We start from the raw sequence: 23,515 nt of genomic DNA, 5'->3' as shown, positions 1-23,515 counted from the left end.
ATTTCTTAATATTTAAGTCATCCAAACAGGACACTGGTCGCATTTGACGACCTGAACACTGACCGTTTCGAGCCCTGCAAATTATTTTCTAGCAAGAAAGCCTGGCAACCGTTGGTTTGTAATTTTGTGGTAACCTGTACATGAGTTGACCAGGCTCTCTGCTCAGCTCCACAATAACTTTTTCATCTAGGAACCAGATGGCGCCTACTTGTATTTTTTTTATATATAGATAGTATGAAATGTTTTAGTTGCCAAATGAACAAAACATGGTCGTACATGTATATGTGACAATATCGGTCGCAGTATAGAGGGCTGTATGCTTACAGGGGTTTATTTTTACAATTTAACTTCACACATTTGGCTTTGACTTTAGGAATTTTAGTGTCGTTTTACAAAATAAAAATGGAAATTTTCTGTTTCATTTCAAAAACATCTTATTAAGCTACATGTAAGTTAGAATTTAAAAGAATAATCCTATACATGTATATGTGTTTAATCAAATTAATATATCTATTTTGTATTACGAAACGTTTATTGGGGATGGAAGCGGTGTTATGTATCGTTTACAGAATGTCTTTAGATATTATAATAAAAAATGGAAATTATTTACATTCAAATTGGGACTTTTTTTTTTTTTTACTTCAAAATTGGGAATAGAAAGCATCATAGTCCTTAAAGAATGGTGGGGAATGGTGCCGATGATCGGAGTCTAGAAACATAAGTGATAAAACTCTGGCTTACTTCGATGCCTGGTCGGTCAGATGTTACAATTCGCAAGCATGTTTCTCTCCTGGTGTGACCAGACTGTACACACGTCAAAAGGATGGCCTTAGATAGGTTATCTTAATTGGCAGTGACCAATATCACACCCACAGTGGAGCTGAACGCCCTGGCGATGAAGAGGGGAGAACCGGCGGTCTACAAGCCCCATGAGCCGAGACACTCGCAGTATTACCAGCCGCCCAACTTCGACTACCGGGGGATGTACAATCAACGGTACGTCCAGCACTGGCTTTAGAGTCCCATGTCAAAGTTGCAATAATGTGGGTTCTCGTCAAAAATATTTATTGATTTTTGTCTTTGAAACAAAAAAAACTTATACCTTCAGCTCTATGTCTGTAAAAAATGACAGATAAGAGTAATCAATTTTATCATAAAGTTAACTTAAAAAAGAAAAAAATCTGCCAAAATATTTGTGTATGGCGCCATGCCCGTTTTACCTTCTTGCAGAAACCCTGATTTACTAGCAGTGTTTTTGTTTTGGGGTGGAATCTCAAAGATTGTCACACGCATTAACTTGTGACATCACTTTTTGTATGCATACACTTTCAACACACAAAGTTTACCCAGAATTCTTTGTGGTCAGCTGTCAAAAGAAACAATTTATCTACAATTATTAATTGTTAGTTATGAAAAGATTATTTCTTGGGTTGATTAATTTGTGATAATTTATTACAAATAAATGTGAAAATAACAAAATATTGTAGTTTTGACTTTGAAATGGCACCTTTAATTTAAACGTTGTGTATGGTTGTTACTTTGTCATGTTTTGGTGCTGTTAAATGTCTTAGGAATTCTTCCTGTGAATTGGTCGGTCATCGGATTGATCCTTCTCAGTAGACCCATTTGCAGTTTTGGCTATTTTCCTTTCCAACCAGTGGTCCACAACTGGTGGTATGTGCTGTCCTGTCTGTGGGAAAGTGCATATAAAAGACCCCTTTCTGCTTATCAGAAAGTAGCCTATGTGGCGGCAGCGGGTTTCCTCTAAAAAAATATTTAGAATGACCATACGTTTGACGTCCAATAGCCGATGCTGAGATTAAAATCAATGTGCTCTAGAGGCGTCGTTAAATAAAACAAACTTTATCTTGCATTTAAGCTCTGGGATTGATGCCAATTTAGGGGCAGGGTCTAGTTGGTAGAGTGCTTGCCTGAGGTGCTTGCGTTGTAGGATTGAACCATGTCTTTCGGCCCATTCTCTGATCGAGTTTTTTCCAGTCCTAACCAATACACCAATGTGCTCTAGTGGTGTCGTTAAAGAAAACGTTTTTTTTTTCAAACTGAATAATTTTAACTAAATTGGAAAAAAACTTAAATTAATATTTGCATTTCCTTAATTGTTCAATATAGATCATTTCAACGTTTATATATTTTTATATTATGTGACTTTTCTCGTTTGAAGTTTCACATTCCTGATGTTTCTTGTGTTTTTAAATTCAGCTACCACTATGGTCGGATCCCGAGGACGTTCTACATCTTGTTGAAAGTAGGTCAGCGCGAGTTCATCGGAGACGGGCCGACGCGCCAGGCAGCCCGCCACAGTGCCGCCCAGAAAGCGCTGCGGATCCTGCGCACTCTGAGCATGCCGACCGAGGACGAACGTAAACAGCAGAAAGAGAAGGAAGAAAACGGTTCGTACTCGTTTCTTTTTATTTTCCAGGCCTCCGAGAATTGAAAGGGGTGGGACGTAGCCCAGTGGTAAAGTGTTTGCTTGATGCGCGGTTGGTCTAGGATTGATCCCTGTCGGTGGTCCCATTTGGCTATTTCTTGTTCAGCCAGTGCTCCACAACTGGTGTAACAAAGGCTATGGTATGTGTTATCCTGTTTGTGGGATGGTGCATATAAAAGATCCCATGCTGCTATTCGAAAAGAGTAGCCCATGAAGTGGCGACAGCGTGTTTCCTCGCTATATCTGTGTGGTCCTTAACCATATGTCTGACACCATATAACCGTAAATAAAATGTGTTGGGTGCTTCGTTAAATAAAACATTTCTTTTTTCTTTCTTTCTTACATTGATTACACAAAGGAAGTTAGCATTTGCTTTGACTGGCAACGAACTGTCCATGTTTTGTTTGTTGATAGAATTTCATCCACGCAAAAATAACAAGATTAGTGTTAACAACAACAACTCATTGATTGACATTGGTTTTTTATTAGTCTTTTTGTTTTGTATTTTATTTTTGATCAGTTACTGCGTCAAGTAATTAAATTGCGCCGATACATCAGGCACATTTTTTTCGGATTAATTAATATCATTCTCACATTAATTTCATGATTTACTGTACCATAAAAAGATGTTGGTTTCATGCAGTCTGATTATAACTTGACGATTACTGCGGAATTTTCCACGGTTTTCCAAGACTGATTTGTGATTTTGTTATTTCAGGTGTGAATGAGGATGATGAGTTGAAGTCTGAGATAAGTCTCGTCCACGAAATCGCTCTCAAGCGCAGCATGCCCGTTGACTTTGAGGTACTTCTTCGTTTATAGTCTCCAGCCAGTGCATCACGACTGGTATATCAAAGGCCGTGGTATGTACTACCCTGTCTGTGGGATGGTGCATATAAAAGATCCCTTGCTGCTAATCGAAAAGAGTAGCCCATGAAGTGGCGACAGCGAGTTTCCTCTCATTATCTGTGTGGTCCTTCACCATATGTTTGATGCCATATAACCGTAAATAAAATATGTTGATTGTGTCGTTAAATAAATTATGTTTTTCGTTTTATAGACTATTGGTTTAAACAATATTTATTCCATTGGCCTATATTAATACCTCTCCACTAGACTATGGGAAGAGACGTAGCCCAGTGGTAAAGCACTCGCTTGATGCACGGTCAGTTTGGAGTCGATCCCCGTCAGTGGATCCATTGGGCTATTTCTCGTTCCAGGCAGTGCACCACGACTGGTATATCAAAGGCTGTGGTATATGCTATCCTGTCTGGGATTGTGCATATAAAAGCTACTTTGCTACTAATTGGAAAATGTCGCGGGTTTCCTCTCCAAGACTATATGTCAAAATTACCAAATGTTTGATAGCTGATGATTAATATATCAATGTGCTTTAGTGGTGTTGCTGAACCAAAAAACCCTTATAGAATATAATACTTGTGTGCCTCATAAAACTGCTTAACGACATCATAAGGCTCAGTCCACGACTTCATTTGAGCACAGACACAAAAAGGTTAAAATGAGTAAAGAAAGCAAAATTGAACTACCCACTAATAAACATGGCACATTTCTTAAAGCCGCATACCCTAGTTTCATCCAGCGAAAATAAAATATAATTTGGTTAATCTACAAACCTGTAACACACTTAGATCACGTTTTTTCCAAATGGAGTGAAAAAGCAGGTTTTATATCGATAAATACCATGGGAATCCCCATGTCCCAATTGCTTGAAATAATTTTGAAAGTTAGTATTCTGATGTCACCGGTAGATGTCGCTCGAAGCACAACAATGCCTATGTCACGACAAATTTCACAGAGTGCGCACAGACTTGGGGTGCGTTCTTTTCACCTCTCCTGGACATGTTCCAACTGTTCTGTCCTGGTTGTATCCCCTGTCCAGATATCGTAAGACTTAGCAAAATTATTGGTTATTGGTTCTAAGGGTTTGTAACGTTTTGTATTGAGACACTTACTTATCTGAACTTTATTGTTACTGAAAATGTTCACGAACTGTGAAGAAAAATCTCACAAATGAACAACAAGCAAACGACAACAAATCGGATGTTGATTGGAGTGAACCGTGCACGAGAAAACTAGCCAAACCAAAATGATAACGGTCACGTGGTATACCAATGTCTGACGTTTACACAGGAAGATTCCCTCTAAAAATAGATTGGACCTCGCTTGCTTAACGTTTTTTTCTCGACAGCACGTCTTGTGAAAAAATGCAAAAAATGCATTTCGTGGTTTTACAAACATCAGGATTACCAAAAAACACTTCAGGTGAATGGAAATGTGTATTCTAAATAATAAAATGTAAGTAAAGTGCAATTTTATTTGTGAAAAATGGGGTTTAATAGCGAAAAAACAACGCCGTAATGGTTAACAAATAGCCGTAACTATGGTGTGTCCCTTTAATACCTTTTTTTTTGCCTATGATTTTCAGGCGTATTATGTACATCACTGGTACTGTTGTTAATGGGGCGAGACATAGCCCAGTGGTAAAGCACTCGCTTGATGCTCGGTTGCTTTAGGATTGATCCCCATCAGTGGGCCCCTTGGTCTATTTCTCGCACCAGCCAGTGTACTATGACTGGTACATCAAAGCCCATGGTATGTGCTATCCTATCGATGGGATGATGCATATAAAAGATCCCTTGCTGCTAATTGAAAACAGTAGCCTATGAAGTGGAGACAGCAGGTTTCCTCCCTCAATATCTGTGTGGTCCTTTGCCATATGTCTTGACGCCATATAATCGTAAATAAAATGTGTTGAGTGCGTCGTTAAATAAAACATTTCCTTCCTCTCAATATCTGTGTGGTCCTTTACCATATGTCCGACGCCATATAACTGTAAATAAAATGTGTTAAGTGCGTCGTTAAATAAAACATTTCCTTTCATTTCTTTTGTTAATGTTTTATTCAGGTTACGAAAGAGTCGGGTCCGCCACACATGAAGGTGTTTGTCACCAAGTGCACTGTGGGTGATTTCGTGACAGAGGCGGAAGGGAACAGTAAGAAAATCTCGAAGAAACGTGCTGCAGAGCTGATGTTGGAGAAACTGAAGAAACTCCCACAGCTCTCCATCTCCATGACGAAACCCAAGGTCAAGGCTGCAGCCAACAACAAGAGGAAGAATCGAAATCTAGTGAAGGTTTGTACTCTGTGTGTTGTATAGGAGGAGATATTACAGGAGATATTGACCTGAGCCCCGTTCCACGAAGCGATCTTAGCCCTAAGATCAATTTAAGTGCATAGGGTAGCCATACCCAATTTTTTGTTTGTTAAGTAAACTATTGACAAAATTAATGACTCTTATCATTACTGTTATGATTTTCTTAACCCTGACCTTAGACTTAACCCATTTTGTTTCTGAGGGAGGCCCCCCATGCGCCCTGTTGACTGTTGTTGCATTCTGTTCCATAGTGCAATCCTCCAAAATTATTTTCTGGCAGCAACATTGTTGACAGTAACTGATTCTGGCTGAGTAAGATACAACCGATATCCTACGTAATAAGCAGGGTATATATTTTTAAAGCTGTGTCAATGCTATGATATTGTAAAATACGACGTAGGCTATGGCAAGCACTCACATGATGTGAAGTCAGTCTAGGATTGATCCTCGTCGATGGACGCATTGGGCTATTTCTTGTTCTAACCCGTGTACCACGACTGGTATATCAAAAGTTGTGGTATGTGCTATCCTGTCTGTGGGATGGTGTATATAAAAGATAAATAAATAGCGGATGATTAATAAATCAATAAGCTCTAGTGGTAACATTAAACAAAGCAAACTTTTGAAATATAAATTATCAAAACTTTTATTATTGCACTCTCTTGTCGCTCTTTTAAAAAATTTATGATAATTGTGGAAGGGATCCCTCGCCTGACCTTGCAGAAACTACTGTGTCGTCATTAAAATATTCAACACATAGCCCAGTGGTAAAGCGTTTGCTTGAGGCTCGGTCGGTTTTGGATCGATCCTTGTCGGTAGTCCCATTGGGCTATTTCTCGCTCCAGCCAGTACTCGACAACTGGTGTAACAAAGGCCATGGTGTGTATATCCTGTCTTTGGGATGGTGCATATAAAAGATCCTTTGCTGCTAATTGAAAAGAGTAGCCCATGAAGTGGCGACAGCATGTTTCCTTTCTCAGTATCTGTGTAGTCCTTAACCATATGTCTGACGCCATATAACCGTAAATAAAATGTGTTGAGTGCGTCGTTAAATAAAACATTTCCTTCCTTCATTAAAATATTCCTTTATTTTCCTGTTTCAGCTCTCGGATTCTTTAATCTTACAACAGCAGGCTGTGGGCGCCGATGGAAGTTTGACCACCTCGCCCGACGGAGCCCAAAATCAGGTTAGATTATCTACTGTCAGCTGCTGATGGAAAAATATAGTGGCTTTTAAGTGATGTTCTGGTGATGGTAAAATATTAAAGATTTGTGGAACATTTTATGATAAAATTCCCTACATTAATCGGTCAGTATGCTGTAGTGGTGTCAATAAATAAAACGGGCGTCAACAAACTTTTGATTTTGAAAAGTTTTCTTATAATATCCATGTCTACCTCTGCTGTTTTAATTGCTGAACTCTCCCCTAATGTTTTCAGAAGCTAATTGCCATTAAATTCTTTGCCATGGATTTATTGCTAGTAATTCAATTCATTGCCATTGGTTTAAAAATATTTTTTGCTTATCTTTTTTGAAGAACCAAAAGCCTGATTCGAATTTTGGGCTGGGAATGAACCCGATCAGCCTGCTCATACAGATCATGCAGGCGCACAAGAAGAAGGAGCCGGTGTATTCACTAGTCGCAGAGCGCGGGCTGCCGCGCAGGAGAGAGTTCGTCATTCAGGTACGAAATAACTTAGATTACATGTCACTGTATGAGTTGTTAGTCACAGGAGAGAGTTCGTCATTCAGGTACGAAATAACTTAGATTACATGTCACTGTATGAGTTGTCAGTCACAGGAGAGAGTTCGTCATTCAGGTACGAAATAACTTAGATTACATGTCACTGTATGAGTTGTCAGTCACAGGAGAGAGTTCGTCATTCAGGTACGAAATAACTTAGATTACATGTCACTGTATGAGTTGTTAGTCACAGGAGAGAGTTCGTCATTCAGGTACGAAATAACTTAGATTACATGTCACTGTATGAGTTGTTAGTCACAGGAGAGAGTTCGTCATTCAGGTACGAAATAACTTAGATTACATGTCACTGTATGAGTTGTTAGTCACAGGAGAGAGTTCGTCATTCAGGTACGAAATAACTTAGATTACATGTCACTGTATGAGTTGTTAGTCACAGGAGAGAGTTCGTCATTCAGGTACGAAATAACTTAGATTACATGTCACTGTATGAGTTGTTAGTCACAGGAGAGAGTTCGTCATTCAGGTACGAAATAACTTAGATTACATGTCACTGTATGAGTTGTTAGTCACAGGAGAGAGTTCGTCATTCAGGTACGAAATAACTTAGATTACATGTCACTGTATGAGTTGTTAGTCACAGGAGAGAGTTTGTTATCAATTATTAAATTAGGTACAAGTTTCCTCTCTTCTCTCTCTACCCCCCTCTCTCTCTGTCCCTCCCTCCCTCCATTCCCCCCTCTCTCTCTCTCTCTCTCTCTCTCTCTCTCTCTCTCTCTCTCTCTCTCTCTCTCTCTCTCTCTCTCTCTCTCTCTCTCTCTCTCTCTCTCTCTCTCTCTCTCCCTCCCTCCCTCCCTCCCTCCCTCCCTCTCCCACTTGCTATCTCGTTTTCTGCATTTGCCTTTATGAATAATGGCATTATGTTGGACACCAACTTAACTGTAGTTTAAAGTGTGCTGAGGTGCTGTTAACTCAAATATTTCATTCTTGTCTCAGGTTCAGGTTGAAGACAAGTCGTGTACAGGTGTGGGACCCAACAAGAAACTGGCTAAACGTAACGCAGCGGAGGCGATGCTACACCTGCTCGGGTTTAGCCGGCCGTCTCCGCAGCCAGCCAAGTCTGCCATCAAGACTAACGCTAGTCCTGATGTGAGTCCCGTTTAAACCTTATTTAATATTTTTTTACTAACGCAAGTCCTGATGTGAGTCCCGGTTAAACATCATTTAATATCTTTTACTAAAGCTAGCCCTGATGTAAGTCCCAGTTAATCGTTTTACTAACGCTAGTCATAATGTGAATCCCAGTTAATCATTTAATAGTTTTTTTTATCAACGCTGGTCCTGATGTGAGTTCCAGTTAAACATCATTTGATGTCTTTTTACTAACGCTAGTCCTGATGTGATTCCCGGTTAAACATCATTTAATATCTTTTTACTAATGCTAGCCCTGATGTGAGTCCCAGTTAAATCTTTTTACTTATGCTAGTCCTGATGTGAGTTCTGGTTAAACATCATTTGATAACTTTTTACTAACACTAGTCCTGATATGAGTCCAAGTTAAACATCATTTAATTAATATCTTTTATAACGCTAGTCCTGATATGAGTCCCGGTTAAACATCATTTAATATCTATTTAATAATGCTAGTCCTGATGTGAGTTCCAGTTAAACATCATTTAATATCTTTTTGCTAATGCTAGTCCTCGTGTGAGTCCCCGGTTAAACATTTTAGTCCCCTACCGATCCAACCAGAGGGGACTATAGGTTTTATCTCCGTCCCGTCTGTCTGTCTGTCTTGTCTATTCATCCGCCTGTCCCACATAAAGTTTTTCAGATGGTTATTTTTAGAATGCCTTGAGATATTGAGCTGAAATTTTAGTTTTTGGCTTTATCATGTACTGTTACAGATCAAGCTTGACTTTTCATAGCAATTTAACAATTCTTGACGGAGTTATGGCCCTTGAACTTAGAGATACAAAACATTTGTAGATTCGGCAGTAATCTCAGAATCTTTTAACTAACACTAGTCCTGAGGTGAGTCCCAGTTAGAAATTATTTAATATCTGTTTACTAACTCTAGTCCTGACGTGAGTCCCAGTTTAATCTTTTTATTAATGCTAGTCCTGATATGAGTCCCAGTTAAACATTATTTTATCTCCCTTTTTTTTTGTTACTATCAACGCTAGTCCTGATGTTAGTCCCAGTTATATCTTTTTATTCATGCTAGTCCTGATGTGAATCCCAGATAAATCGTTTTACTAACGCTAATCCCGATGTGAATCCCAGTTCAATCTTTTACCAACGCTAGTCCTGATGTGAGTGCCAGTTAAATCTTTTTACTAATGCTAGTCCTGATGTGAGTCCCAGTTAAATCTTTTTACTAACACTAGTCATGATGTGAGTCCCAGTTAAACATTATTGTATTAACGCTAATCCTAATGTGAGTCCCAGTTAATCATCATTTAATAGTTTTTTTTACTAATGCTAGTCCTAATTTGAGTCCTACTTAAACATCATTTAATATCTGTTTACTAACGCTGGTCCTGATGTGAGTTCCGGTTAAACATTTAATAACTTTTTACTCACGCTTGTCCTGATGAGAGTCCCAGTTAAACATTATTTAAACTCCTTTTTTGTACTATGAGTAGTCCTGATGTGAGTCCCAGTTCATAGATCTGTGTTATTAGTTTTAAATTAGATATAGCTTTGCCAGTTTACACTATTGAATCAAAAACTGTCGGTGAAAGTAGCTTTTACAAAAGAACGTTTTTGATGTACACCTACATGGGCGACCTAAAGGCTATGATTTTTGTTTTTATCTCCCGCAAAAATTATTTTTATTCTCTTGATTTATTTCAGGTCGGAACTGGTGACAAGAAGGTGACATTTGTTGACAATAGCACAGAAAATAATGGGGGTATTTATTTACTTCTCATCTTCTTTTCAAGATTATATATTATTAGTTGGTATGTTAGACGCGTCAGTTTAGTATAGGGGCAGGATGTAACCCAGTGGTAAAGTGTTTGTCTGATATGCGATCGGTCTAGGATCGATCCCCGTCGGAGGGCCCATTGGGCTATTTCTCGTTCCAGCTAGTGCACCATGACTGGTATATCAAAGTCCGTGGTATGAGCTATCCTGTCTATGGGATCATTCATATAAAAGATCCCTTGCTACTAATGAAACAAATATAGCAGGTTTCCTCTCTAAGACCATATGTCAGAATTAGCAAATGTTTGACATCCAATAGCCGATGATCAATAAATCAATGTGCTGTAGTGGTGTCGTTAAAACAAACTTTAATTTGTAGTCATTTGAAATCCCAAAGTGGCTTAGCTAGCCAATTACCATTGATTGGATAATGAGTTATCTCCCCTTTTTTCAAGATTACACATGCTTAAAGGGACATTCCTGAGTTTGCTGCATTTTTAAAGATGGTATCGACTAACAGAAACTTTTTAACGATTGTAATTATAATGTACATATCAAATATATTTTTTTTTGCATAAAATATTAGTGGCTGTATATTAAACATGTTTCTGATTGTTCTAATATTTGTACTATGTTAAATTTTATTTTATTTCCTAATATATATTTTTCATACATACGAAATTATTTAAAGACAAAATCCCATTTGGGCTTCTTACAAATATTAAGACAACCAGAAACATATTGAATATACAGACACTGATATTCTAAACAAGAAAATATATGTAATATGTAAGTTTAATCGTAGAAATATTTTATTAGTCGGAAACATCTTACAATGCAACAAACTCAGTAATGTCCCTTTAAATAGTATGATAAATGTATTCCAAAACACTGGTGCTGAATTTATAATTAAAGGGACAGTCCTGAGTTTACAACCATTGTAAAATGTTCCTGGCGAATAGAGCCTTTTCGATGACGTAACATACAAATTAAATACATTTTCTTATTTAGAATATCAGTGTCTGTATTTACAAGGTGTTTGTTATTAGCCTAATGCCTGTAGTAGCCCAAACCAGATTTTACCTACCAATGATTTCGTATATACGAAAGAAAAAAAATATATCACAAATAAAATTAAAAACTGAGTGCTACAAACATTAGTATACCACCGCAAACATATACAGACACTGGTATTCTAAACTAGAAAATGTATTTAGTATGAAATAGTAGTGGCCAACAAGGCTGTGTTATTGCAAACGTCTTACAATGGCTGCAAACTCTGGACAGTCCCTTTAATTCCATCACCAAATTAAATGGCTGAATGTATAACGTTTTTTGTTTACTTTTAAAAGCTCTATCACAAATCACTTGATGACTGGTTTATAATATCCTGGATCATTGTTGATAGTGGTAACCATATTTAACTCAGAATGGAGGTGGGGGTAGTAATGGGTGCAGCTTTAAATAAATTTTTAATAAAGAAAGAAAGTTCGCATATGAATCTTGAACAGTGAAATCAAAGTTCTGTTGGTTTCCATTTTCAGTCTGGCTAAAAGTTATGGGTTTTCCACTTTCGGTTTGGCAAGAGTCCGCTTAGCTTTTTTATCTTTCATCTGATGTTTGTTTTGTTTTTCTGTGTCGACAGCTCTGGGAGGTTTGAACATGAAGACTGGCCGCCAGCTTGTACCGGGCCTGTTGTTGATTCCCCAGTCTGGAATCGGAGCCGGTGAGTCTTTAAATGGAGATTATTACATGATCTTGTGTGTTGTACTGATTTTACGAAACGAGTGTCAGGATTTTTGTATTGCCTGAGTGAGAGCGATGGTAATACATGAATCCCTGACACAAGTAAAATCGGTACAATTCAAATGCAAGTTTAATAATTTCTTTATTATCCTCATTATTCATATTATTATTTTTATTAATAACAAGGACCATCTCAAAATGTTTCAAACGTAACTAGAAGGAGACGACAAAAGAGACATCATTTTCAGAAATGACGTCATTTCGGTAAGCTAAAACTGAGGAAGCCGCATTTATGATGTCGCTTATGAAGTTATGATGTTGCTTCCCAAAACTACGTCAATTGTTGTACACGTGTAATCATTATGACACGTGTCATACTGGTTATATTTCCCTTCCTATTTTGAGGATAACTATGAGGATAGAAACAACTTAATGACAAGAAGTATAACCACATGCAGGGCTTACGCTGTCTTTAGCCAGTTCACCAAGTGCAACAAAAAGTTCAATTTGGCAAAGATGTTATTACCAATTCACCAAAAAGCTAATTCGAAAAACGTGTCGTTTGTAGGTGTATAGCAATTTTAAAAAATAATTCTGTTTAGATAAATATTACTTGAATTTGCCTAATACACCTAGAGGATACTCCACAAGTGTCTTGTGATATCATAATTTATCGGCACAGCGCTAAACCTTGGCACTCATTGATAAAAGTATAAATATCCTCAGCAAGCCATGTATTTCATACATAGGTTTAGTGCTAAAACATACACAGTGAAGTAACAAAAGAAGCGATCTCGTAGGAGAATATCGCAGGAGATATTGCAAATTATAGTGCCAGTAATATCTCATACAAAAGCCTTTAATGGATGATAAACAGCAATATCAAGAATTCCTGATTTTCAGAAGCAATAATATAAATCTTATACTTTTGTTTGTATAAAATTTGAAATCCTGAAGTGAGCTTACTTGTTTTAAATGTTTGGAAGTGTTGTTGAACTAATATTCCTTTCTTTTCGTCCCGTGTAGCGGTGCCCGGGCTTCGACCAGAACAACAGCTACAAGATCTGGCGACGAGACATCAAATAGATGTACATTTTGAGGAATCGGCAAAGGTGAACTTTAACCCTTAACCCTTTTAATGTCTGGGGACATAGTCCAGTGCTAAAGTGTCCACCCGATATGTGGTCGGTCTAGGACCGATCGTCGTCAGTGGACCCATTGAGCTATTTCTTGTTTTTTGGCTAGTGTGCCACAACAGGCAGGAGCACTTGTGGTTCTATTGAAATTTGAATTTCCCATAGGATTAAGTCCAAAATGTAAAGATTGTGCAGTTTCCATAAGATAATTTGGAACGGTTCATCGAAAAGAAATAGGGGAGGGACGTAGCCCAGTGGTAAAGCGCTTGCTCGATGCGCGGGCGGTCTAGGGTCGATCCTTGTCGGTGGGCCCATTGGGCTATTACTCGTTCCAGCCAGTGCACCACGACTGGTATATCAAAGGCTGTGGTATGTACTATCCTATCTGTGGGATGGTGCATATAAAAGATCCCTTGCCGCTAATCGAAAAGAGTAGCTTATGAAGTGGCGACAGCAGGTTTCCTCTCAATATCTGTGGGGTCCTTAACCATATGTCTGATGCCATATAACCATAAATAAAATGTGTTGAGCGCGTCGTTAAATAAAACATTTCTTTTTTTTTCTTTCGAAAAGAAATGGAGCTATTTGAGTAGTTTTCACTTAGTTTGCCAATTTGTAGCTCATAACTAAATTTGTTCCAGTGTACGCCCTTATATAGTATTCTACATATTACTACAGTAAAACTTCCATCAGTAGTACAGTGAAACCTCTCAATACCAGACCCTCTGTAAACCGGACATTTTTCAAAGTCCCTTTTTAAAAACCAGTACACAATTGAACCTCTCTAAACTGGATCCCTCTTAATACTGGACATTTTTATTGGTCTCTAGGGTGTACGGTTTACAGGGGTTTCACTGTACGTATGTAAATAAATATATAAATGATGTGAGTGTATTTTGGGGTTTTTTATGGGGTTTTTCTGGTGTTTTTTTCTTTTATATTATAAGTTATATTTTAATTAACGTGAATTAGTATAATACAGACAGTTTCATTGTTTAGTTTTTTTAACGACACCACTAGAACACATTGATTTACACGTGAATGTATGGGTGTTTTTGGGTGTTTTTTTTATAAGTTATATTTTAATTAACGTGAATTAGTATAATACAGACAATTTCTTTGTTTTGTTTAGCGACACCACTAGAACACATTGATTTACATGTGAATGTATGGGTGTTTTTTGGTGGGTTTTTTATAAGTTATATTTTAATTAACGTGAATTAGTATAATACGGACAGTTTCTTTGTTTTGTTTTTTTAACGACACCACTAGAACACATTGATTTACACGTGAGTGTATGTTAATTGTATTTCAGAACCAGACGGTGTATGTGACAAGTGTGTCCCTGCGCACAAGTCCTCCACAGATGGTTCATGGAACGGGGGTGACGCTTGATGCTTCCCGTGACGCAGCCGCCTTGTCGGCCATTAAAGTCTTCACAGACATGGGCCTTGCCGGGATGAAGGACGAGAAAATGGCAGGCGACGGGTTAGTGTAATTTGTGTACACCATTGTTCATGTTATTGACGCTAACCCTCGTTACTGATAGTGTAAAATATTTTGAGCTATTGTAGCAGATTTGTGCTAATGAGAAATTTTATATATATATATATATATCTATATCTATATATACTACTCAAAAGAATTTAAGGGTCAAAAATTTATAACCAAATAAGTTTCAGAGTGTATTAGATTGATGATGTAAACTACACCAAATTTTTTATTTAGTTCCATATTTACAAAAAACCACAAATAAACATCACTGTATACAAGAAAGTCACATGACATGCTGTCAAAGTTGAAGGTTGTCAAACATGGATTTTACACATTAGAACATTCGTTTAATAGTGTGTGAATCCACCCCTGGCGCGAATACACTCGACACATCGTTGCCTCATGCTGTTGATCAGACGTCCGAAGAACTCTTGGGGAATGGCCTGCCACTCCGCCATAAGAAGTTGACCCAGATCATGAAGGTTGGCCGGAGGGGCATGGTTATCCCGAACTCTCCTGCCTAATTCGTCCCAGGCGTGCTCTATTGGGGCCAAGTCAGGCGAATATGCTGGCCAATCCATCCTGGCGATACCTTGTTGTCTGAGAAAGTCCGTTATCACCCTGGCGCGGTGGGGTCTGGTATTGTCATCCTGCAGAACTGCCCCGCCGCCAATCTGCTGAAGGCCTGGGAGAACCAACGGCCGGATAATCTCATTCAGATAGCAGATTCCATTCAGATTGCCATCTACCACATAGAGGGGGGTCCTGTGGTGGATAGAGATGCCTCCCCACACCATGACGCTGCCACCACCGAACCGGTGACGTTGTCTAACGTTAACGTCAGTGAAGCGCTCCCCAGGACGTCTGTAGACACGAACCCGACCGTCGTTGAACTGGAGACTAAACCTGGACTCATAAGTGAACATCACTCGACCCCACTGAACACGTTGCCACCGCAGATGAAGCGTGCACCAGTGACGTCTGGCCGTTCTGTGACGTGGTTGGAGTGGCGGTCGAACAGCCTGGCGACGGCAGCGTAGATTATTGGCTCTCAGACGATTGCGTATGGTTTGATCAGACACTCGAGTTCCAGTCGCAGCCCGCAGATTGTCATGTAATCGGCGTGCAGTGGTTGTGCGTTGACGTAGAGCCATATTGGTGATGTAGCGGTCCTCTCTATTTGTAGTGCTTCGGGGTCTTCCCGAACGTGGACGATTTCGAACAGAATTCGTTGCTTGGTACCGTTGCCACAGTCGGCCAACGACACTCTGACTGACACCAAGTCTCAGAGCAACATTTCTTTGCGTATTGCCATCCTGAAACCAAGCAATAGCCCTTCCTTGATCTTCGATAGTCAGTTGAAGTCGTACCATTGTCGAATTTGGAGTGTGCACCGTACACGAACGCAAGCTCCAATTATACGGAAATTCAACATTGGGAACATGGAATACACGTGCAAAGCGTGCAAATGAAGCACTTTGTGAAAAAGCAAGTTATGGACACTTAGCAGACCTTTCGCTTTCGCCCTAATTTACGTGCAAATGTAAGCATGTTTTCGCCATTAGAACTAGTCGACAGTGTCAATGACAGTGGATTTTAATTCATTTATGGGTTGCTTAGACCCACTTTCGTCAAAATGGAACAGTACCATGCGTGAAATTATGGTCTAGCTAATATAATTGACATTCAGAAAATAATGTCGAAAATATCGTCTGACCCTTAAATTCTTTTGAGTAGTATATATCTATATCTATCTATATCTATATAGATATATATATTTATTTATTTATTTATTACACACATACATATACAGTGAAACTCTCCTAAACCGGACACCCTATGGACCAAGTAAAAAGTCTGGCTTTTAGAGGTATCCTGTTTAGAGAGGTTCTCTTCTGCACAGATATTTAAAAAGGGGCCCTGAAAAATGTCCGGTTTTGAGGGAATTCCGGTCTAGTTTTAAGAGGTTTCACTGTATATATTTTTCTGGGAAATGTGACTTAACACCACCCACTAAAAATAAAACCCAAAACAAACCCACAACTTTATTTACAACAGGCTGGAACTCCCCTTGCATAAATTTCTGTGCAGATTTTTCTTTTGCCTTTAACTTACACTTACTTCTAAGTTTAAATCAAAATTATAATTTGAATTTCGGCAAAACCGAGTCGTCATGGTATTCATAGAAGTTTGAAATACATTTCATGTGAAACACAGAAGGTACTGGTTGTTTAACTACACCACTAGAGTGCATTGATTAATCATCGTGGTATTCATAAAAGTTCGGAATACATTTCATGTGAAATGCAGAAGGTACTGGTTGTTTAACTACACCACTAGAGTGCATTGATTAGTCATCGTGGTATTCATAGAAGTTCGAAATACATTTCATGTGAAACGCAGAAGGTACTGGTTGTTTAACTACACCACTAGAGTGCATTGATTAGTCATCGTGGTATTCACAGAAGTTCGAAATACATTTCATGTGAAACGCAGAAGGTACTGGTTGTTTAACTACACCACTAGAGTGCATTGATTAGTCATCGTGGTATTCACAGAAGTTTGAAATACATTTCATGTGAAACGCAGAAGGTACTGGTTGTTTAACTACACCACTAGAGTGCATTGATTAGTTGTGGTATTCATAGAAGTTCGAAATACATTTCATGTGAAACGCAGAAAGTACTGGTTGTTTAACTACACCACTAGAGTGCATTGATTAGTCATCGTGGTATTCATAGAAGTTCGAAATACATTTCATGTGAAACGCAGACGGTACAGGTTGTTTAACTACACCACTAGAGTGCATTGATTAGTCGTGGTATTCATAGAAGTTCGAAATACATTTCATGTGAAACGCAGAAGGTACTGGTTGTTTAACTACACCACTAGAGTGCATTGATTAGTTGTGGTATTAATAGAAGTTCGAAATACATTTCATGTGAAACGCAGAAAGTACTGGTTGTTTAACTACACCACTAGAGTGCATTGATTAGTCATCGTGGTATTCATAGAAGTTCGAAATACATTTCATGTGAAACGCAGACGGTACTGGTTGTTTAACTACACCACTAGAGTGCATTGATTAGTCGTATTCATAGAAGTTCGAAATACATTTCATGTGAAACGCAGAAGGTACTGGTTGTTTAACTACACCACTAGAGTGCATTGATTGATTAATTAATCATCAGCTGTTGGATGTCAGTTATTTTGTCATTCTCACATGAAATCTACAGAGGAAATACTCTACATTTCTCCTTTCGCGGCGTCAGACTTTTTATATGCACTTTCCCCACAGACAGGACAGCACATACCACGATCTTTGATACACCAGTCATGCACTGGTTGAGTAAAAAAACCCACCAAAATAATAAAAATAAATAAAATTAATATACTCTAGTGTTGTCATTAAAGAAAACAAACTTTATAAACATTCTTTCCTTTCTTTGTTGTTGCAGGCACCATGTGAAAGCTGACATGACCAACATCGGACCACACCCCACAATGGCCGGCGCTGCCGCCCACTTGAGCAAAATAGGATAAACACTGAACACCATGACCTAAACTGTTGTCCTTGATCTGCTGTTATATTGTGGAGTTTATTTCGAGTTACTTGGGGTTAGTGGGGAGGTGAGGGGAGTAAATAGAACTGAATCTATAATGCTGGGCATACACCTACCGACAAGCCGGTTGTGTTGCGTCGGTACTATCGCTGACTCGTGACTTGGCTGGTTTTCAGTGGTAGGTCTATGTTGCTTGTGTAGCGAAGTATGTAGGGTTATGAAGGTCTAGACTGTGATGAGTGAAGGATTTAGTGGGGTTTGGGTCATGCTTCCCTGGAAAATATATTTAAAAAAAAAAGAAAATTAACTTTGAGCTTGGGACAATTTCCGCCCCACCCCCATCCACCCCTGCACACATCATCACATGCCTGTGTTTGTTGAGAGCACATTTTCTGACAACTGCCAACTTGATCATTGAGTTCACGTTTATCAGCAGGTGTATGCCAAGCATTAGTTCTGGGAATAATTTGTAAATCGGTACCAAAATTTGACAACTTGCAACTGTGATAAAGCATATCCATGATAAATTGAGTGCAATGGGAATTTTTGTAATAAAATTTGTAGCACAAAATCATAGGAAACAAAAATTGGTATTGTATATCAAAATGAAACAAATTATTCCCAGCAGATTCTGTTCTATATTATTAAATCTAAATTGAAAGCTGCTAACCCTCGTTATTAGACAGTGTACATTATTAGACAGTGTACGTTATTAGACAGTGTACGTTATTAGACAGTGTACATTATTTACACCTTTTGTTTTAAATTAGTGATTAAATATTTTTGGCTATTACACTGTTTGACCACTAATTCGAACATTACTTGCACGTTTTTTTCTAAATTATCGATCTTGGCCAATCTAACGTGTTTAAAGAGACATACCCTAGTTTTTAAACACTTAACGCATATTTTTGACTATTATAACCCTTTTTGATGACTTAAATCATACTTTACTTAGATTTTATTGTTTAGATTATCAATTTCCGTACATTCGAAGTGTTTTTGTTTATCCTGGTGTTTTTAATATCAAAAAATGCATTTCTCATATTTTTAAAAACGCACGTGCGTCTGAGAAGTAACAGTTATGGGAGTCGAGTTTTAGTCTATTTTTAGAGGGTATTTCACCATTTCAAAGTCAGAGACTAATGTTTCAGTCAATTGTAACTTTATTCAGATGTGTTACAGGTTTGTAGATTAACTAAACTTAGTGTTGAATTTCACGGGTTGAAACTGGGGTCTGTCCCTTTAAGGTCATCTTGGTGTTTGTAACGGCTGAAAATTAAATTTATGTATAATGAAAAAGGTACAGGTACATAACGTAAGAAAGTGGGATCAGCAGCTTTAAGACAATTTATTGTTAAATGGGGATATCTGCAATGTAGCAGCAGTCAAATGTTACCCTTCTTCTGAGTGGTGAAAAAACACTAAACAAATGTTTTATTACTGTGCTTTTTATAAACTCTTTTTGTTTGACCCTTTGTCAAATCAGGACAGATTTGTCAATAATGTTTACATAAAATTAAAAAAGAAACTGAGGATAAATGTTGTACTTGATAACATGACTAAATCATGGCTAGTTCGTTGTTGTTTTTTAAAATAATATAAACAAAGGTAGATGTGACTTCCTCATTTTTACTTTTCTTTTTGTACATTCATCTGACCTTTGACCTATGAATAGGATGCCCTTGACTCGTTGGAAGATTTCAGCCATTATATTGGATGTCGGGATGTTAGGACCAGTCTATGTCATAGGGGATAGAGGTCAGGAAAGTGTCATGAAAACGGACAACAATCCAAGTTTCCTTCCATTTTTACAACGGAAAAAAAAAACATTTATAAAAAGAAAATGTTTGTTCACAGTAATGAAATGGATATTTTGTTTAGTTTTTTTACATTAAGAAAAAGGGCAAAAACCCGCATACTTGTAAAAGTTAGTGTGCTATTGTTTGCAAAGTAAATTTGTCTAATATGATAATTTGTTTTGCTGCAGCCTTAACTACGTGATAATTTTTTACTTTTTTCATTGCATTTTATCAAATAGATAAAAAAAAAATGTGCATACAAATCATGTAATTCCTGTAAATTAACCTCCTCGGTTGTTTGCTGTTTCTAATATTAGAATAGTAAAGTTAAGCAAATTTTTAATGTTTAATGAAGATTTTTTTTCACCAAGGCTAATCAGCTATTCATCATGTTTAAAAGAGTAAAATGTATTTTGTGTTAGTTTGTGCAAGATTGGCTGCAATAATGAATGTATAAGAATACATTCTAAGATGAACTTCACCAAGTATACCTTTAATACCTACTTGTGTTTAATACCCATTTCAGTTGTGAATGTATGGAGGCAAAACCCATGCTCCGGTTCCAGGACAGATTTCTGGCTGTCCAGAGACCGGTCCCGGGACAGACATGCTTGAAGCCTCAGTGGTATATGAGCATATTTTAAAATTACTTAACTTGACCCATACTCCAGCATATTCCATAATTATACTATAACAAAAAAACGTTTAGCAATTTGGTACATTGTAATACTGCATCATACTGTAACCCTTTCAGTTACCAGTGCACTACGACTGGTATATCAAAGGCCGTGATATGTGCTATCCTGTCTGTGGGATGGTGCATATAAAAAGATCCCTTGGTACTAATGAAAAAATTTAGCAGGTTTCCTCTAAGACGATATGTAAAAGTTACCGAATGTTTAACATCCAATAGCCGATGATTAATGAATCAATGTGCTCTAGTGGTGTCGTTAAACAAAACAAACATTTTTGTACTTTAACCCTAAACCGGACGCTACATTAAATGATATGACAGTTACTTATATGGTTTTCCTTTTACTTTTACTCAAAAATGTTACATCATTTAAATCCAGTGTCGGATTTAATTTTGAAAGTAACAAATTTTCTTTTATTTAAGCACAAAGAACATATACCAGATTGCTAATATATATATTTGTTTTAGTATGTTCCTGGAATTAACAAAAAAAACACAACGTATATTCAGTCAGGGCTAATTAGGGCACTCGCCAAATTAGCCAGTTGCAAAATTTTCAAAACAATTGGCGAATTTTATTTTCATTTGGTAAATACATTTCATATAATCCTTGTTATTTTATTAGAAAATAACTTGGTTTTTACAATTTTTGAAGTTTAAATAGATGATTTTACGAAGGTTTCTGCTCACCCAGAGCTTGGCCTGTCAGTCCCAGATTTTCTACAGTCTGCTAAGTGACTCGTTCACAATTGATTGCTAATATATTAGATAATTATCTGAATTTGAAAAAAAATGAGTTCTTTTTAATAGATGATGAATAATGAATGTTGGACTAGACACTTTTTGGATTTTCTGAGATTGGTATTCAGGAAATATAAATGGATTTTCATGAGTTTTGTTTATAGTAAAATGTGTATTGGATTTCTGCATTTCTCCTTTCTCTGCCCTGCATTGAAACAAAACAAACAACAGCAACAACAACATATTGAGTAGGTATTAAAGGTAAAGAGATTCTGGTGAACCTGTCAATTACATGTAGCTTGCTATAAGCGGAGGACTATCGATCTACTGGATAACATCCTTTAAGATCCATTTCCACTTATTATAAGTGTTTTTCTATGTGTTTTTTTGATTTTTATACATAGTTAAACGGCTGGCAAATATTTTGAGCCGAATTTACAAAAGCCTGTTTTTAACTTGCATGCGTATATATTAGGCCTCTGCAAAGCTTCGTATATTCGATTCGATTCGAAATCGTTGCGAAGCTTCGATTCGATTCGATTTGGTTCGATTTTTGTGTATTCAGAATTTTGAATATTGCAAAGGGACATTCCTGAGTTTGCTGCAATTTTTAAGATATTGTCGACTAACAGAGACTTTTTTAACAGTTGCATAGCAAATATATTTTTTCTGCATAAAATATTAGTGGCTGTATATTAAATGTGTTTCTGATCATTCTACTATTTGTACTAGATTAAATTTCATTTTATTTAAATAAAATTTTATTTCCTAAAATATATTTTTTCGTACGTACAAAATTATTTGAAGACAAAATCCAGTTTGGGCTTCTTACAAATATTAAGACGACCAGAAACACAGTGATATTCTAAGCAAGAAAATATATTTAATATTTAAGTTTAATCGTAGAAATATTTTATTTTTCGGAAACATCTTACAATGCAGCAAATTCGGGAATGTCCCTTTAATTAACCTAGTGTTAATTTAACTATGGTTTGAATAACCGGACCCTGCATTTAAGAAACTCTGGCTTCATAAATTCGGCATACAATATTTAGCACTTTAGTAATATTTTCAGTTTGGTAAACGCAGGTGGATTGTGCGAAAGTCTCGTTAAAAGTTCATCAACCACGATTTTAACCATTGGCTGAACAAAATGAAAAGGCTACGTAAAACACTTTAGATTGCTACAAAAAGCTGTTTCAAAATTGATTTGTAACAACATTTGTATCATTATCGAGTATGTACTTCATTATTTTCTGTAATATATTGGATGATTTGATTTTTAAGGCCTGACTGAAATAATTCAATCTTGTCAAAAGAAAATCATTGAAAATTTAAAGAAAGGAAGGAATTGATCTTGTAGTTTGATGTGTGACTGAAAAAGCAATACATTTTGTTAAGAAAACAAATGTGTTTGAAAGATAAGAAATTTTATCGCCAACACAAAGCCAAAAACATCTGTTGATAGGTAAATGTGTAGGGCGGGATTTACAAAGCCTGTTTATGACTTACACGCGTGTAACTACATATACATACATTGACAATGCTTAAACACCGGCGTTTAAGAAAAAACAGGCTTCGTAAATTCGGCCCCCAAATGTTTTAACACGAAGCACGAAATGGTGTCAGGACATGATAATTGTTGTAATTGAACAACAATTTTTTTTTTTTTTTTTTTTTGTGGTAGCTGAAAGCAAAACATCTTATTTTATTAAAAAATATAATTATTGTGTTATGATACAGATGTATCTTGTTGTGATTTACTATATGACTGATTTTATGCTTCAGTATGAATTCCAATTAATGATATTTTGATTCTGTAGTAGTGTTTTCAGCAAGGAATCTTTTATGTTCACTTTTACCACAAACAGGATAGCACATACCACAGCCTTTGATATATCAGTCGTGGTGCACTGGCTGGAATGATGTAACAATGGCTCCTTGGTGTCTAGCATTTGGTTATCTTAACAGTTTACGAAGACCAAAAGAGATAAAAAAAAAGAAAAAAAGTTTGTTTTGTTTAACGACACCACTAGAGCACATTGATATATTAATCATCGGCTACTGGATGTCAAACATTTG

The 23,515-nt window shown here is 37.2% G+C and overlaps 1 protein-coding gene across 3 annotated transcripts in view; it reads left to right on the top strand.

Moving 5' to 3' along the window:
* Positions 1–18,192, top strand: part of LOC121377066 (double-stranded RNA-binding protein Staufen homolog) — a 29,868-nt gene extending 11,676 nt beyond the window's left edge. For 2 of the 3 annotated variants that reach the window (XM_041504926.1, XM_041504928.1), the window contains 12 exons: positions 855–996; positions 2,221–2,411; positions 3,168–3,253; positions 5,376–5,603; positions 6,728–6,811; positions 7,162–7,308; positions 8,323–8,475; positions 10,186–10,243; positions 11,903–11,983; positions 13,030–13,115; positions 14,455–14,627; positions 18,092–18,192. In XM_041504926.1, coding sequence (XP_041360860.1) covers positions 855–996; positions 2,221–2,411; positions 3,168–3,253; positions 5,376–5,603; positions 6,728–6,811; positions 7,162–7,308; positions 8,323–8,475; positions 10,186–10,243; positions 11,903–11,983; positions 13,030–13,115; positions 14,455–14,627; positions 18,092–18,176 — 1,514 coding nt within the window. In that variant the 3' untranslated portion in view covers positions 18,177–18,192. The remainder of the gene's footprint in view (positions 1–854; positions 997–2,220; positions 2,412–3,167; positions 3,254–5,375; positions 5,604–6,727; positions 6,812–7,161; positions 7,309–8,322; positions 8,476–10,185; positions 10,244–11,902; positions 11,984–13,029; positions 13,116–14,454; positions 14,628–18,091) is intronic. The other variant, XM_041504927.1, reaches the window with a different exon arrangement.
* Positions 18,193–23,515: the final 5,323 nt, after the last annotated feature.

The sequence above is a fragment of the Gigantopelta aegis genome, chromosome 7 (genome assembly GCF_016097555.1).
Source record: "Gigantopelta aegis isolate Gae_Host chromosome 7, Gae_host_genome, whole genome shotgun sequence".
NCBI lineage: Eukaryota > Metazoa > Mollusca > Gastropoda > Neomphalida > Peltospiridae > Gigantopelta > Gigantopelta aegis.
Note: the sequence above shows the minus strand (reverse complement) of the source record. Positions and strands in the feature narration are given on the sequence as shown.